The sequence below is a fragment of the Vidua chalybeata genome, chromosome 3, assembly GCF_026979565.1.
Source record: "Vidua chalybeata isolate OUT-0048 chromosome 3, bVidCha1 merged haplotype, whole genome shotgun sequence".
Lineage (NCBI taxonomy): Eukaryota > Metazoa > Chordata > Aves > Passeriformes > Viduidae > Vidua > Vidua chalybeata.
This window is the reverse complement of record NC_071532.1, coordinates 15,439,807-15,454,046: the sequence shown is the minus strand read 5'-3', so window position 1 is coordinate 15,454,046 and position 14,240 is coordinate 15,439,807. Positions and strand designations below refer to the sequence as shown.

Genomic DNA, 14,240 nt, shown 5'->3' with positions numbered 1-14,240 from the left:
TTTCATGCTGGCTTTTCCTGAACATAAAGGTGCCTCACCCCACACATTTTTTTTGCATGTACTGCAATTGCTACAACCCCTAAAGGTTTTTATCACTTCTGCTTCCAGTTCATTTCCATAAGGGTGTCAGAAAACAGACAACAGACATGTATATTGCATGTCAGAGACCACTGGCTTTTAAAAAATTGTGTTTTGTGGATATGCTCTGAGCATAATTAGGCAAATTAATAGTAATTAATGTCCTGGCCACCTGGGTCCTTTTCAGTTCTACACTAAAATATAAAATCTAAAAAAATTAGAAAATAAATAAATAAGTAAATGTTTAAAAACCCAAACTGTTGCAAAATAGCCTACACTACCCTGCCATTTATTTCTCTAAACTGTTTTCTGCCATCTTATTACTTTCAACTTAGCCCGACAGAAGAAGCGTCAAGTGAAGAAGAAGTATACAACTTTCCTTTCACACAGCCCCTCCATGCTGGCTCGCTTCAGTCAGTAACTCTTCTATCAGTTTATGCTTTTCAATCTGTGCAGAATTAACTTCCTTAAAAATTAGTCTTTTTGCTTCCCTTCACTCTTCAAGAAAAAAGCTTGCTTTCCTATGACAAAACCAAATTATTACAAATTCTACCCAACCACTCCTTGTAATATATTCTTGCTTTAAAACTCTTCTACCTCATTTTCTACACCTGGTATTTGTTATGCTACAGGCAGTTTGTAAAACAGATGGTACATACAACTAAATGAGGGGACCCCAATTATACCATAAGTTCAATTTGAAGTATTGAAGTATTACAGTTTTACTTTCACTGTAACAAGCTTTGTTAGCAAAAGCTTATATTTTAATTGTGATCATGTACTCTAATTTAAAATCTGATAGAATGGTTGAAGCCTTGTTTCATGGTCTGGTATAATATCCTTTTGCTCTTCAAGGTTACTACTGTGACTGAAAATTAAGATAATTGCTATGGAAAATTATCTCCCCAAATTATAATTCAATGGGGAAATAATAGAAAATCACTAAACCTGAAAAATCACCTTAGACAAAAATAACTTCCTGTGGTGACTCAACTTCCATTTGGCAAAGTAAAGAGAGAGGAGTCTTATAAGACTGTTTATCACCCTTATTCTAGAGTATTGCTGCAATATTTCTTCCTATTTGATTAAAACATTTACTAATTTTTCTCTAATCTCTATCACACTATTGCTTCTAAAGGTGATGCATGGTGGTTGCCACTTCCTCTGCAATCTTGACTTCAAGAAACAACATTGAGCTAAACAAACATCATGAGAAATACAATGCAAATCCTAGCAGCAGTATAGAACTATTTCTGCAAAATTTAAAAGATATAACTTAAGATGTAAGCTCTAAAAAACAACTGTGCATATTCCAGCCATCTTTACGCTTGCTTATTCTTCCATTGTAGAAACAAGCAGCAGACTGTGACTGCTACACTGCGTGGTAGGACATGTGTGGTTTGGCTCTGACTGCCCTACAGAGCTCTTATGAAAAGGCAGCTATAGGAACACTTTCTATTAGTCTTATTTTTCTAATAAATACATGTCTGGTACACAAGAAAACTACGAAGAATTGTTGCTAAATCTTATTTAAGTTCTTCTTGAGGCTTATTTGAAGCACTACACAAGTGGAAAGTACTATTGCCATTTAATAAATATGTTGAAATCACAGACCAATTTAAATTAAAAATAAGGTCAACTTCAGATTTTCTACATACTCCTATGCTTTCAAGAGCAGCAGAATTGTAGGGGAAACTTGGGATACCAGGCTGAAAACCGTGTGATACCAGACCAAGGGAATGAGTTATTAAATAGCCCCAAGTCTTTCCTCACTATTCTTTGCTAAAACACCGGCTCCTTACTTTTTTACCCCTCCTTGTACTTACAAAAAAAATCACCCTTCAAAAGAGCTAAGACCCAGAACGAAGTTTCAGCACAGATTAGTCTGCATCACACACTTTTTCTAGTACTGTTCCCGAGTCCAGGGGTCAAACAGCTCTGCTCATTAGGTGGCACTGCTTCATCCAAGCTCCTGCAAGGCTGTCCAACAAATCTGAGGGAGCTGTTTTATCAGGAAGCATGTGCAACACCTGAACCTTTCTAGGGAAAGGCCATGGAAAGGCCTAGGGAAAGGCCATGGAAAATTACTGCCAAAGCTAGCCAATACAACAGGCTACAGCACTACAAATATATGTGCCAAGAATAGAGAGGATACATAAAAGGTAAAAAAAGGCAAAACCCAAAATGGCATCATATGGGATTCCCTAAAATCTTCAATACAGCATCCTTTACCAAAAGGTTTATCAACAGTTTCATCAAAACATCTAGAAAACTTCTTTCCGATAACATTCTGGTTTAAGTTTACATAATTGCCCTAGCAGACTGCCTGTAACAGTTCATTAACTGCCACTGGATTTTATCTTACTGCTATTTAAGGGAGAGGTGGCCTACACTTTACTATTCTTATAAATGTGAGGACCTGAAATTAGGAGATCTTCAAAATGGCTATCATAATAGCACACATCAGAATCTCTTTTATGTATCATTAATTGGAAAATAAGTTTTCAAACTATTTCAAAATGCACAAAAAGTCAATTCTGACACAGTATGAGTAGTTGCAATGCTATGTAAAACACCAAGCCTATATTCGGTCTAAAAGAAGTCATCTTAGGCCTGATTCCTGTCAGTAGAGTCACTCACAGGTTTATGACAGGTACAGAGTTTATTCAACATCTTAAAGAGGCTCACGTTCTTTTGTCTGCTAGTATTAAAAGAACCGTAAATGTATACAAAAATTTAATTCTTTATCCTGCATCCATTAAATGTCTCAAAGGACTCCAGGCCACCTCCTCACACATGTAAGTAAAAGCTGAAGAATAAAAAGCAAGGACTGATTTTATCTCAAGGTTATGGAAACATCACTAAACCATAAAACCACGATGTCAAAAATTTATCTTGACATTAGAAAATGTCTCAGTGGAGTTAAAGCCTTACCACGTAATTAGCTGCAGATAATTCTGTTTAATACTGAGGATCAGAATTTTAAAACAGTCACAACCTTGATAAATGGCACGTTAAATAAACTGAAGCTTGCAAAAAGTGATCAGATAGCAAAAATGAGAAAATTCAACTCCAGCTCAAAGGACAGTTGATACAAAAGCAAATTGTCTAGTAAGGACAAGGCAAGACTGTCAGAAAGAATGGTACATAACCCTTCTGAAACACCTCCCCATCCAGTACAGCTGGTATTTTCCACAGATCTCGTGCAGACTAAAAATACATTGGGGTGAAATTCTGCCCCCATGGAAAGAAATGGCAAAATTTTCTTTGATTTTAAATGGGCAGTTTCTACAATTGCACACTCAGGGGGATTCTCTGCCTATTAAGCATCACAAGCAAGTGAATAAAACTATAATTAATTTTCACAAAGGCAAGAGCAGTGGACAGCAGAGAAGGAAGACTGTTTAAAAGAGCTTCTGAGAAGCTCTTTTGACCTAAATCAGGTTGGAGATTTTCCAAGAACCATCTGGAATATAGTCACCTCACTACAGGATAATTTTTCTCTTTTGTCTGGCAGTCTGTTTATTTTCCTTCTTGAGAATTCAGCATCAAACAGAATAAAAAAATGACCTTTGACTGGATCTTTTTGTGGCATGCAATGAAAGAACTGATCCAAAAAAGTTCAATGTTCGAATAAGCACCTACTGAACTTGAAAGGAATGTTGGAAGCGATTGGGAAAACAAGATTACATATTGAAGTTATGTATCTGTAGTATTTCTTTATTCTATGACCACACAGGGAAGTCATCACAGCTGGTCTTCTTTAGAGATATACTACAGAGAAAAGACTGCAGAAGTCTTAGCAGAGACTTTACAGTTCCAAAGTCTTAAATTTTACCTGCTGAGAATAAGCATCCCTACTCAGCTTTTTAAAAAAAATTTAAAAGTTGCATGGACATCAGCATATCTTCCAAAGAACATTCCATGGGAATGGCAGAAAATGTCTGCTGCTACCTCCCTAAGGATAGGGAAATACTAAATTAATATTTTAATACAATATCACACTCATAACTAACTCATTTGACAACAAAATTGGGAAAGCTGTAAAATGCCACATGGAATATTAGAGAGTGACAACAAGGTCATACAAAAAGCTTGACAGTTGTGCTTGACTGAACTCTGAACAAGATACTAATTTTACTCATGTAAAGCACATGGCTGTTGACTGCTCTTTTCTCCCAACCATTCACCTGTCCAGTCAGATTCTCCTATCCCTTCTGCCAGTTCTTCTTAGTATTAATGATATCAAGTATGTGTAAACATGACAGGTCTATGTCATTTGCTCTCCATTATTACAGAGCAGACTATCACACAGACTAAGCAAAACCAGCAAAAGAATGAAATGAGCTCCAGTTTAATGGACAAAAAAAAAACCCATACCAAAACCAACAACTTAAAAACTCAGCACTTTGCATTCCATTTAATAGGGTGGGGGAAAATTCACAGTCAACATATGGAATACACCAAGTTAAAAATATCTCTGTGATATCAAAGCTACAGTAGGGCAAATGTTGTCATTAACAGGAGCACTCCCAGTTCTCCAGTTAACAAGATATGGAGCTGTGAAGTCTTGGCTTTCACTCTGCCCTTGATGGCCACTTACACCACCTTGGTAAAATACATGGGAGGGGAGAGGAGGTGCACATATGTGTACATGCTTGTGCATGTGTGTACACAAAAAATTTAAAACCTTCTGCACTTTCTTCACCACTGTTCCAATGTGTTTAGTAATCATCACACTGTGTCTGTTCCAAGCCACATGGCCATTCTCCATCTTAAGCTTATTGTTACATAAATGGCAAAAATATTTGGAAAGAATTTCTTACAAGCTGGAAATCCATTCAAACTGAGTAGACAGTGATCATCTTCTGATAATCAGTTTTATCTTCAGCTGCACAAATTCTCTACACCAGATAACACAACGTGCATGTTTCATGTGAAATGCATCTGACAACGCTCAGGCCAAACCAGTATGCCAACACAAGACAATAAAACAGATTGAGTGGAGATGAGGTAGTACTTGAAGTGTTTTATCTATGCACCCTTTTAACTGGGTCTATTTCAGACTGTGATTTTTCAGGTAAAGTTGCAACTTTACATCACATTACCAGCAGTCTAATCACCAACCAAAAAAAAATCCAGAAAAACAACACAGTTGATTCAATTGCTCCTAGTCCTGTTGACAGCAAAAAAAAATAAAAAAAAAATTTTAAAAGGGTTTTTTAACTGTGCAAATGTTAAAAAAATAATTTATAGCATTTTTATTATATTTCTCCCAAAGAGGCTCTTTCTTTTATTTATATCAAAAGAAAAAAAATGTTATACTTTGGCTTACTTCATAAGAATACACTTACTAAAACAACCAAAACACAAGATAAATCTTATGGCAGAATTTATCAATCAATTAGAAATCAAAAAAAATTAAATGGAGTTAAAACTATGAGTACACTTCATATAAAATATTCTGTTAGCATTGTTTGAATTTAGCTTCTTGAATTGAAAGTAATAAAATATCTACACCAAAAGCCAACATTATTTAGTTAGCAGCACAATAGACATCTTACATGTGGAATCTAATTTTAAATACCTTATATGTCATCTTTCAAAATAAATAATCCACAAGGCCTCTGAAAAAAGCAGCTTGTAGGATACAGTACTATCACAAACATTAGCATATACTTCTAAATGACAAAGTGGGATGGGAGGATATCTGAAAATATATTTCAATTTACAGAAAAATTCTAGGCTGAAGAGGGATGTTATATGGTCTTCATTACTGTGAAAAAATTACTCAGGTTGATTGACTCAATTATATTTGAACTTTCTTGGTTTTTTTTTCTCACCCAGCAACTTTAACATGATTATTTTAAAAAAAGCAAAGAAAAAAAATATCCTCTGGCTACTGCTTTAATTTTGAAGTGCTGCAATTATATTAAAGTTATACTTCTGCTTAAATACAGATCGAATTAAAAAAATAGTTTGAATTCACTTTGTCATATATCACATTCTGAATGCATCTACTGAACTCCCACTCAGACATAAATTGTGAACATGAGGAAAAGATAATTTATGAGTTGTCAAGCAACCAGATTTTAACACTTACTTTTGTGAAGATCTGAAAAAAGTCAATTGCAGGTGGCAATTGAGACTCATCCTGGATCTCAGTTTTCAAATACAGTTGCAAAGTCTGTGCAAGCTGCCTGAGGCCATCTTTCATTTCTTCACTTAACCGTTCAGTGTCTTATTGGGAAAGGGAAAAAAAGTAGACCATGTCATAAACAGAACATTTCATCAACATTTTGAAAACATCCAATGGCAGCCATACAGCCTAGACATTTCCAATCCAGGAATTAATCTTGATGGAGGGCAATTTTGACAGAGGGCAGACATTTCTCATTTTTGTGACAATTTCCTATCAACACAGTAGAGTTTATCAAGTTGCTACTGCCAAATCATATGAGTGCGACAGCAAGTTAAAGATCAAAAGACAATAGATAAAGCAGATGTGTAAGCAGATGTAAGACATTACATAAAAAAATTAGGCATCTGGGTTTGTAACATTAACCACATTAGAAATATGCTTGGAACTTTATGCAGCAGTTCATAACTTTTATACTGTATTCTCCATAGATGTGTCAGAAACACTTTATGCTAGCAGATGAAACAGAAAAGTATTTATGAACAAAACGAGTTCCATACAGAGCAAGTGGTAAATAATGAATATTAAAGAATAATAAGTAAATATCACTTTATTATAAAGCACCACTATTCATACTTTTCAGATAGAAATCCTGAAGCAGCAAGAATCACAGTGCCTCATTTTCTAATTAAGTGATTAGGCATGCATCAGGTCTCCACACAGAAAGTGAAACTGCTGCTGCACCCTAGCAAGTTCACTGCCTGACTACCTGCTTCACACTTTCTTTTTTACTACAGTTAGTACAAAATGGAGAATGCGAAGCTGAACATATTCAAGCACCAGTCTATAACAAAAGGCAGAGATTTATGATGCACTATGAATCAATTTCATCTCTGCATAATGGTGAATTGTTATTTTATTATGAACATCTATAGACCCACACAGCACTACCCAAGTGCAGTCAACAGTGTGGATGTTTGCAGGTGATTTTGTAAGCATGAACAAACATAAATGTTAGAAATCCAGACACCTGTGTATTTCACAATGTACAGAAAATCTCTGATATAAAAAATATAGTATCTATGAGGACTGTGTCTTCAAGAGAAGCAGCTGTTAGATGACTGAAACAATCAAGTTTAAAAAATATAAAAGAGAAATTATAAACACACACTTGCATTTCTGATATAATATCCCTTTGGAAACAAAAATGTTTTTTCCTTCAAATGTAATTATAAGACAACACGTGATTTACCATAAACTATCTATAATACATTACAAAATGTATTATAACAAAGAGAGGAAGGCATGGTTTGTTTTACTATTGGCAAATAACCCTAGACTAAAGAAGAGAAATCACATAAGAAGCATGTTACAAATGGACACTGTAGCTTAGGACAGATGTGAACATGAATACCAAAACCAACTGGAACTTCAGGGAGAACTGATAGAGATGGAAGCAGAATGCAATTATCTACACTGGAATCTGTCCAGGACATCAGAGCTAATGATCCAGAAAAAAAATCCCAGGGGAACCTTAATGGAAAATGATCAAGACATGGTTTTCCAAGCACATTAAAAAAAAAAAAAAAAAAAGGCCAAAAGCAAAATGAAATTAAAGTTGTGTATGTTTTCATTTTATGTTTTTAAGGAACTTTTTTCAATTGTTTAATAAACCTGTGGGAGACAAAATACAACAAAAGGCCTATGAAAAAAATTCTAAATAATACAGCATGGGGATTTAGTTATGCAACTCTGATTCTTATAGAAGTAAAGCAGCAAAATATCTGCCCCACAATATAGCACACAAACTAATTTTTGAATACTGAGTCTTGGTAACTAAAACCAAAAATTATTTCTGAATTACTGTAACATACAGAGCCCAGAGAACTAAGGAAGGGAGGAATTGTCTTAAGATAAATGACAACCAGCAAAAGTAACTATGCTCAGATCCACCCCTCCTACTTAATCTGAGTTTCAGGACTTATAAAGGAATTTCAAGGATCTATGGAGATTGGAAAAGAACTTCATAAAGGCCTGTATGCACCCACATATTTTGTGGTTTTTCATGTATTATTTGTTTTAGTAGATAATTATTCAAAAAGTGTATAGAATTTTATAGCCTTCTATTCGGTTGATATGTCTCCCACACTAAAAATCAACCAAAAGTATAAACTAATGTTGAAAAGTAATAGTGTAAAGTAAAATGAGATAACATAGTGTCAACAGCAATTTTCAAAAAGAAAATATTTTTGAATTACAAGTCGGGGGAAATAACCCAAAAAAAGATTAAAAGAGTATCAATGAGAATTCTGTCACGTTTCTAATTAGTGTTGAAACATTATCTTCTATTACAAAGATGCTTCCTGAGAATATTTTTGTTTCGGATTACAGCCTGTATTCATAGTTTATGTGATTCTGTTCAAAGAAATCTTTTCTCCTATATAATTCGGCCTCTAATGAAAATGCATTTCTGATTTTCCTATAGATTCCACTACGTACACAAAGAAACAAAAGCTTTATCAACACCATTCATAAATTATGCAGCAAACAGAGAAATTGTTATGAAATAACTGGAGTTTTTGGAGCATACAGAGGCAGCAAAAAACATCTCAGCTACTACAAGTTCTCACACCAACCCAAAACACTTTTGGATTATTTTAACTCCAAAACCATCTATTCACTCTAACAAGGAAGCCAGGAAAACAACACTAGTAAAGAGCCAGCCAAAACCTTTACATAAGATTATGCATAGGCCATTTGTACTGTAGCCTGAAGTATCAAGTTCAGTTAATGTGTTAATGTCCTAAACACTTGGTGCTGTGGAGTTAAGATGCCACTGGAATTGTTATAAAGACTGAGTCAGTACAGATTAAACACTACATGTGGATCTCTCATTTGTCTTCTCCTAAACTAATTGGCTATGTACCAGTTATTTCCATATCAGTGAGAAGACAGTCATCCCATCTGTATCACAGGCCATATCATCATTTCCTTCAGAATGACTATTTTAGCAGAACCTTCTGTCCACTCTACAGACTTTTGTACCATTCACCCATTGCAGCTCAGGCCTGTTCAACACCAAGCTTCTCTCCAGTCAACTTATCACACGATTCCCCTTGTCTCCAGTCAAGTCAAGGAAAGCTGGGATCATCTCCTGAAGGGTACTGAGAAACCAGTTTGTATGGAACAATCAGTTACAAAACAATCTTTGCCTACACTAGAGACAATTGCTGTACAAGTGATCAATATTTAATATTTAAAGGGAGAATCGTCCAGTTCCTCCTGCACCACTCTGCAATCAGCCACTGGTATAATAAAGACTCTTTCCTTGGATCCCAGCAGTGTAACAAAGCATAAAAGTCCATAATCTAAATAATTTTAACTTAATTTGCAACAACTGTTTTCCACAAACTTTTGTTACACAAATTGAGAATACCCATTGCAGAAAATCACTATGTTTTAAATAACTGAAATCTATCCATTTTAATTTGCTGCCTTGTTAAGGTCTTTTGCCCTTGCAGTTTGGGATAAGGCAGCAGAATGTCAGGGTGTTTGGAAGTAAAATTAATACTATGTGTTGCATTTTTTATGTTTATACAGGTTTTATTTCTAACTATACCAATTGATCAACCTGCTTTGTAGCCAAAACTCTGAATAATGCTAAAAAACATTGAGGTAATCAAAATATTCACATTACTCTCCAGAAAATCCCTCTAAACAAGATGCAAAAATGAACCAAGCATGTATTTCTTCCTTTCTAAGTCTTCAAGATGCCACAAAATATGAAAAAAATGTTTCCTATTTCAACATTTGCTCTGCTGAGAGATTGTAATGAGCATCTTTTTCTACCCAAGAAGTTGAAACTTGTGAAGCCACAAAAGTAATAACTGCACAATTTCATCTTTTTTCTCTATTGAAAGGTCATGTAGAAGAAAAATATAGACATATCCCTTTTAAATTTAACTTTCTTTCCTATTTCTGGAGGTTATTTTGAAGTTTTGTGCAATAGCACATAAGTATTAAAAAAGTAAAACCTCGGTGCAAAAATATATGTACTATTGTCTGTATATGTAGAAATATTGACACTATATATAGTAAGGCAGATATTGAGTAAATTAAAAAATGAGCGTGCAAGATGTTCATTGTAAAATGCAAAAAATAAAAATACTAAAGCAAAAAATCAGGAAGGTTTTGCTTCAAGACAACAGGCACGTTTTTTCTTTTATCTTTGAAATAACTGTTCCTTCCCACAGAGGTTTTTGTCTTTGATTCTGTTAGTCCACAGAGCAAACCTTCAGAAGGCAAGCTGCAAGAAAATCAGACGGCCCTCTAATAAAACAGACCTTGGAAGCATTTCCTGAAATCTGGCTGGCAATTACTTACTTGACTGAAGATCGGAAAAAGAGTAGAGTCTCTCAGAAGGGCATACTGATTGTCTGAGCTGTAGAGGAAAATCAGATAATTAATACTCACATAGCATGTTTTATCTTGCAAACACTCTACAAGACTGATTATGCCGTGTGATAAACGTGAAAGATAATCAGGTATGGCCAACAGCAACAACATAAATCCAGGACTTTGCATAAACTATCCTAAAAAATTAAATTTCTTTGTTGTTATAAGACTTTCTACTAATTTTGATTTTTTTTAACACTTTGGCAGCTTACCTTTAGTAACTTACTTTAGCCCTTTAGAGCATAATTGAAATCAGATTATGAGGTTTGTTTCAGAGTTCATGTGACTATAATTAATGCACAGTATTGCTAGGTACATATTTGCCCTTTAAAAACTATTATGCAAACTCTTCGCAACAATGTATAAAATAAATGTGAAATCATATTTTATCACCTCAGACCACAACAAAGGCCTGCACTTTTATCCAACACAGACAGCATCATAGCAGGTTCAGCAGAAAAATTAGATTTACAGTCCCACCCATTTATAAGCTGCTTAAACTATCAGAAAATTTAGTTCATAAAAAGTAATCAAATCATGGGAATGTCAAACACCCAGGACTTCTAAGAGAGTTTAGAAAAACATTAATAAAGATAATTGAGATTAAGAAAATCCATCATGGAAAGCATGGCACTATGCCCTCTAAAGAAAGGGCTAGCTACCACTGCTTCTGCCCTTACCACTCATTCAAACAACACCTAATGAGGCTTCTATTAGGTTAACAGAAATGCACCAATAACTTCAGTAGTATTCAAGGGAAAATGGTGTCTCCCTATGTTTTTCTTCCAGGCAGGAATAAGCTTAGAATGCTACCACATAACCATAGGAAAAGAAAGTCAATAAACATGTCCCTCAAGCTTAGTTATGTCTGTTTTGGAATCTCTTGATCCCTTCAGCATTTCTGCAAATTAATCAGTAAACTTGTAATGCAATTTGCAGTCTAATTTTTTTCAGCACTCCCAGTCACTTGAGCCTTGTAGTTCATAATTGCATTAAAAATGTAGAGTGAGAAAGCATTTATCAGAATTTGCTGCACTGAATCAATCTAAAAGAACATCACTTACTAGTTTAAAAACAATCCTTCCAGCAAGTCTGATAGAGTCTGGAGGAAAATTTGGCTCGATGCTCTTAAGACACTTGCATTCCTGCTTGTGGTCCAGCCAAGCTTCTTTCTATCAAGACATTTTATAAAGGAAGAAAAAGAAAATTAAGTGCATTTTATGTTACATAATCTGTATCCTATTTTCTATATGTACACACATATTTTATATACATATAGTTATCTATAGTTATATGTACACACAAACATGCTCAAAACAATACGCACTAATTCTCATTTGTTGTGACATGAAGCAACAACAGTATGTAGCTGCTTACTTCACAAGATTGGAGAGAGCTAGAAAAGATGCTATCTAACACACAAAACTCCAGGCATGTGTTCACTCAGCAATCAAGGCTGCAGAGGCCTTCAGAGTCCATTCACTGCACTAAATACAGCTGCTCTAATGAAATGGTCAAGTTTTCAGTGCTGCAAAAACTGTCACCAAATATCCCTGAGCTGATGAGATACCAATGCCCACAGCTGGGAGGACTGGAACAAAACAGAAGACAGAACCAAAAATATTTTAGTTACTTATATTACCCAAACCTCAATTTTTTGTTTCAAGGGCCACATTGATTAGAATAGCAGAGACAGACTAACACTTCCATAGCAGGGAAGAAACAGGATGACAAGATAAAGGAAACATTGAAATATCTCCTTTTTTTCCTCTACCATTTATTGTTGCATCAAGATTAGTGCAGAAAGGCAGCAAGAATGAGTCTTCAGCTAAAGAAATGTGTTGGAAGAAAATTTCTGATCACTTTTTTTTCCTTTCTTCTGTCTCTACAAGTAGAAAATTCTGTTTATAATATGCAAAAAGTCCAACATACTACATATTTACACATTTTATTTACATATTCACAGTTCATGTTCAAAGACAGACAGCTGTTTCAAATAGTTTTAAAAGCAAATTAAAAGAACAAGGCACAACAAAAATTTGCTACAATGACAAGTACTCACAATCAAGGGCTTCTAAAGGTGACATTTTCTCACAAATATGCAGTAAGGGAAAAAAACATGAACCCAGAAAACCAGTTTCTGTTAGGTGAGTGCCACAGAGAAAATGATTGTCTAATGTTAACTACATGTTCAGCAATAAAAAAAAAAAAATTAAAAAAAAAATGGCAGAGCTATGTGTAAGGGCACATCAGACCGGGAGATGCTGACATGAGAGTTATAAAGATTCCAAACACAATCACACAAATTTTTCCTAAGGTGCATTTAAGTGAGGGAATTGTTTCAGGTAACTAGGTTTCAGCACCAGTAGCATTTATTATATTTAATTCAGGATTTTTTCCCCCTGTGGCTTACACACTATAAATAAATGGAACTTTTTATTTCTTTCAGACACATGAGAGATTTGTGATTTCATTTCTTTTACCCATAACTCTACAAGGCAAAAAAATGACACCAAGAAGGCATTAATCCAAATACAGTTAGTGTCACATCCTATCTGGCAAATAAAAGTTAAGTATTTAGTGCTGAATAAAATTATCCTTGTCTAGAAAAAACAAAGTCATGCCTGTAAATGTCCAGACATCGTTCTGTGTAATAAAATTATATTGGCATTTTCATCCAACTTAAACTAAAAATGTTCCTAGGAGTAAGCCTTTACTGTCAAATTTTTTACTCTACATAAATGTTGCACAGAATTTTAAACATGCTAGAGGTGACATCCAAATGATTAATAACTTACCCAACCAATATAACTCTAATGAGATTAAATATTCTGGACCACATAGCATCATATGCCACGTTTCTTTGAGAGCATTCCCATGTGATAAAAATAGTTCAAACACACGCCTTTTGTGAAATAGCACTTTGGCCAAAACTGATGCTAAAAAGGAATCACTCTGATTCCTCTGCAGAAGGAGCTAGAATGGAATGGGGATTGCCAGTCATTCCCAAATGGTCAGGGAGAGAGATGAAAGCTCCAAATGCATTAAATATAATGAAATTCAACAATATTTCTTCTTAATATCCATACAACATGGATACAAATTACAGGAAAATATGAAAACAATGATCTGTGACCCTGGAGAGACCTACTTTTAAAGTCAGTCTCTAAAAATACTTATTGGTTGAACTTATGTTAGTATCACAATTACTGGTGGAAGGGTTTTCTTAATTCTGTGTATCCTGGCTTTCAGTCAAGATTTTTATATCCTATATCCAGCACGAGTATAAACACTGCAGTGTAGAGATGTGGCCACCTGGTATGACCCTTCTCCTCCATGCCAGGGAAGGTCTTCCAATTTTGCAAAGATTCCTTTTTCCCCTGTTAGAAATGAACACTAATAGAAGGAGGCAAAGAACAGCAGGTGAACAGTACAGGGCAATACAAAACCCTCCTCCTTCAAGGTTTCACTACACTTAGGAACTTGGAAAGAATATCTTTCTATTTCTCCCCTCCCAAAGCATTGTCTCTCCTTCAATCTCAATGTATCCCAAGTGTCAATCCTCAGG

At 34.9% G+C, this 14,240-nt stretch overlaps 1 protein-coding gene across 3 annotated transcripts in view; it reads right to left on the bottom strand.

The window, feature by feature from the left end:
* The window catches only part of SMYD3 (SET and MYND domain containing 3), a 375,697-nt gene that overhangs the window by 313,754 nt on the left and 47,703 nt on the right, over positions 1-14,240 (bottom strand). For all 3 annotated transcript variants that reach the window (XR_008429812.1, XM_053937663.1, XM_053937662.1), the window contains exons 3-5: positions 11,737-11,844; positions 10,601-10,658; positions 6,182-6,318 (exon numbers count right to left, since the gene is read on the bottom strand). Coding sequence is in view for 2 of the 3 variants with exons in the window: in XM_053937663.1 (XP_053793638.1) it covers positions 6,182-6,318; positions 10,601-10,658; positions 11,737-11,844 (303 nt within the window). In the remaining variant the exon portion in view is untranslated. The remainder of the gene's footprint in view (positions 1-6,181; positions 6,319-10,600; positions 10,659-11,736; positions 11,845-14,240) is intronic.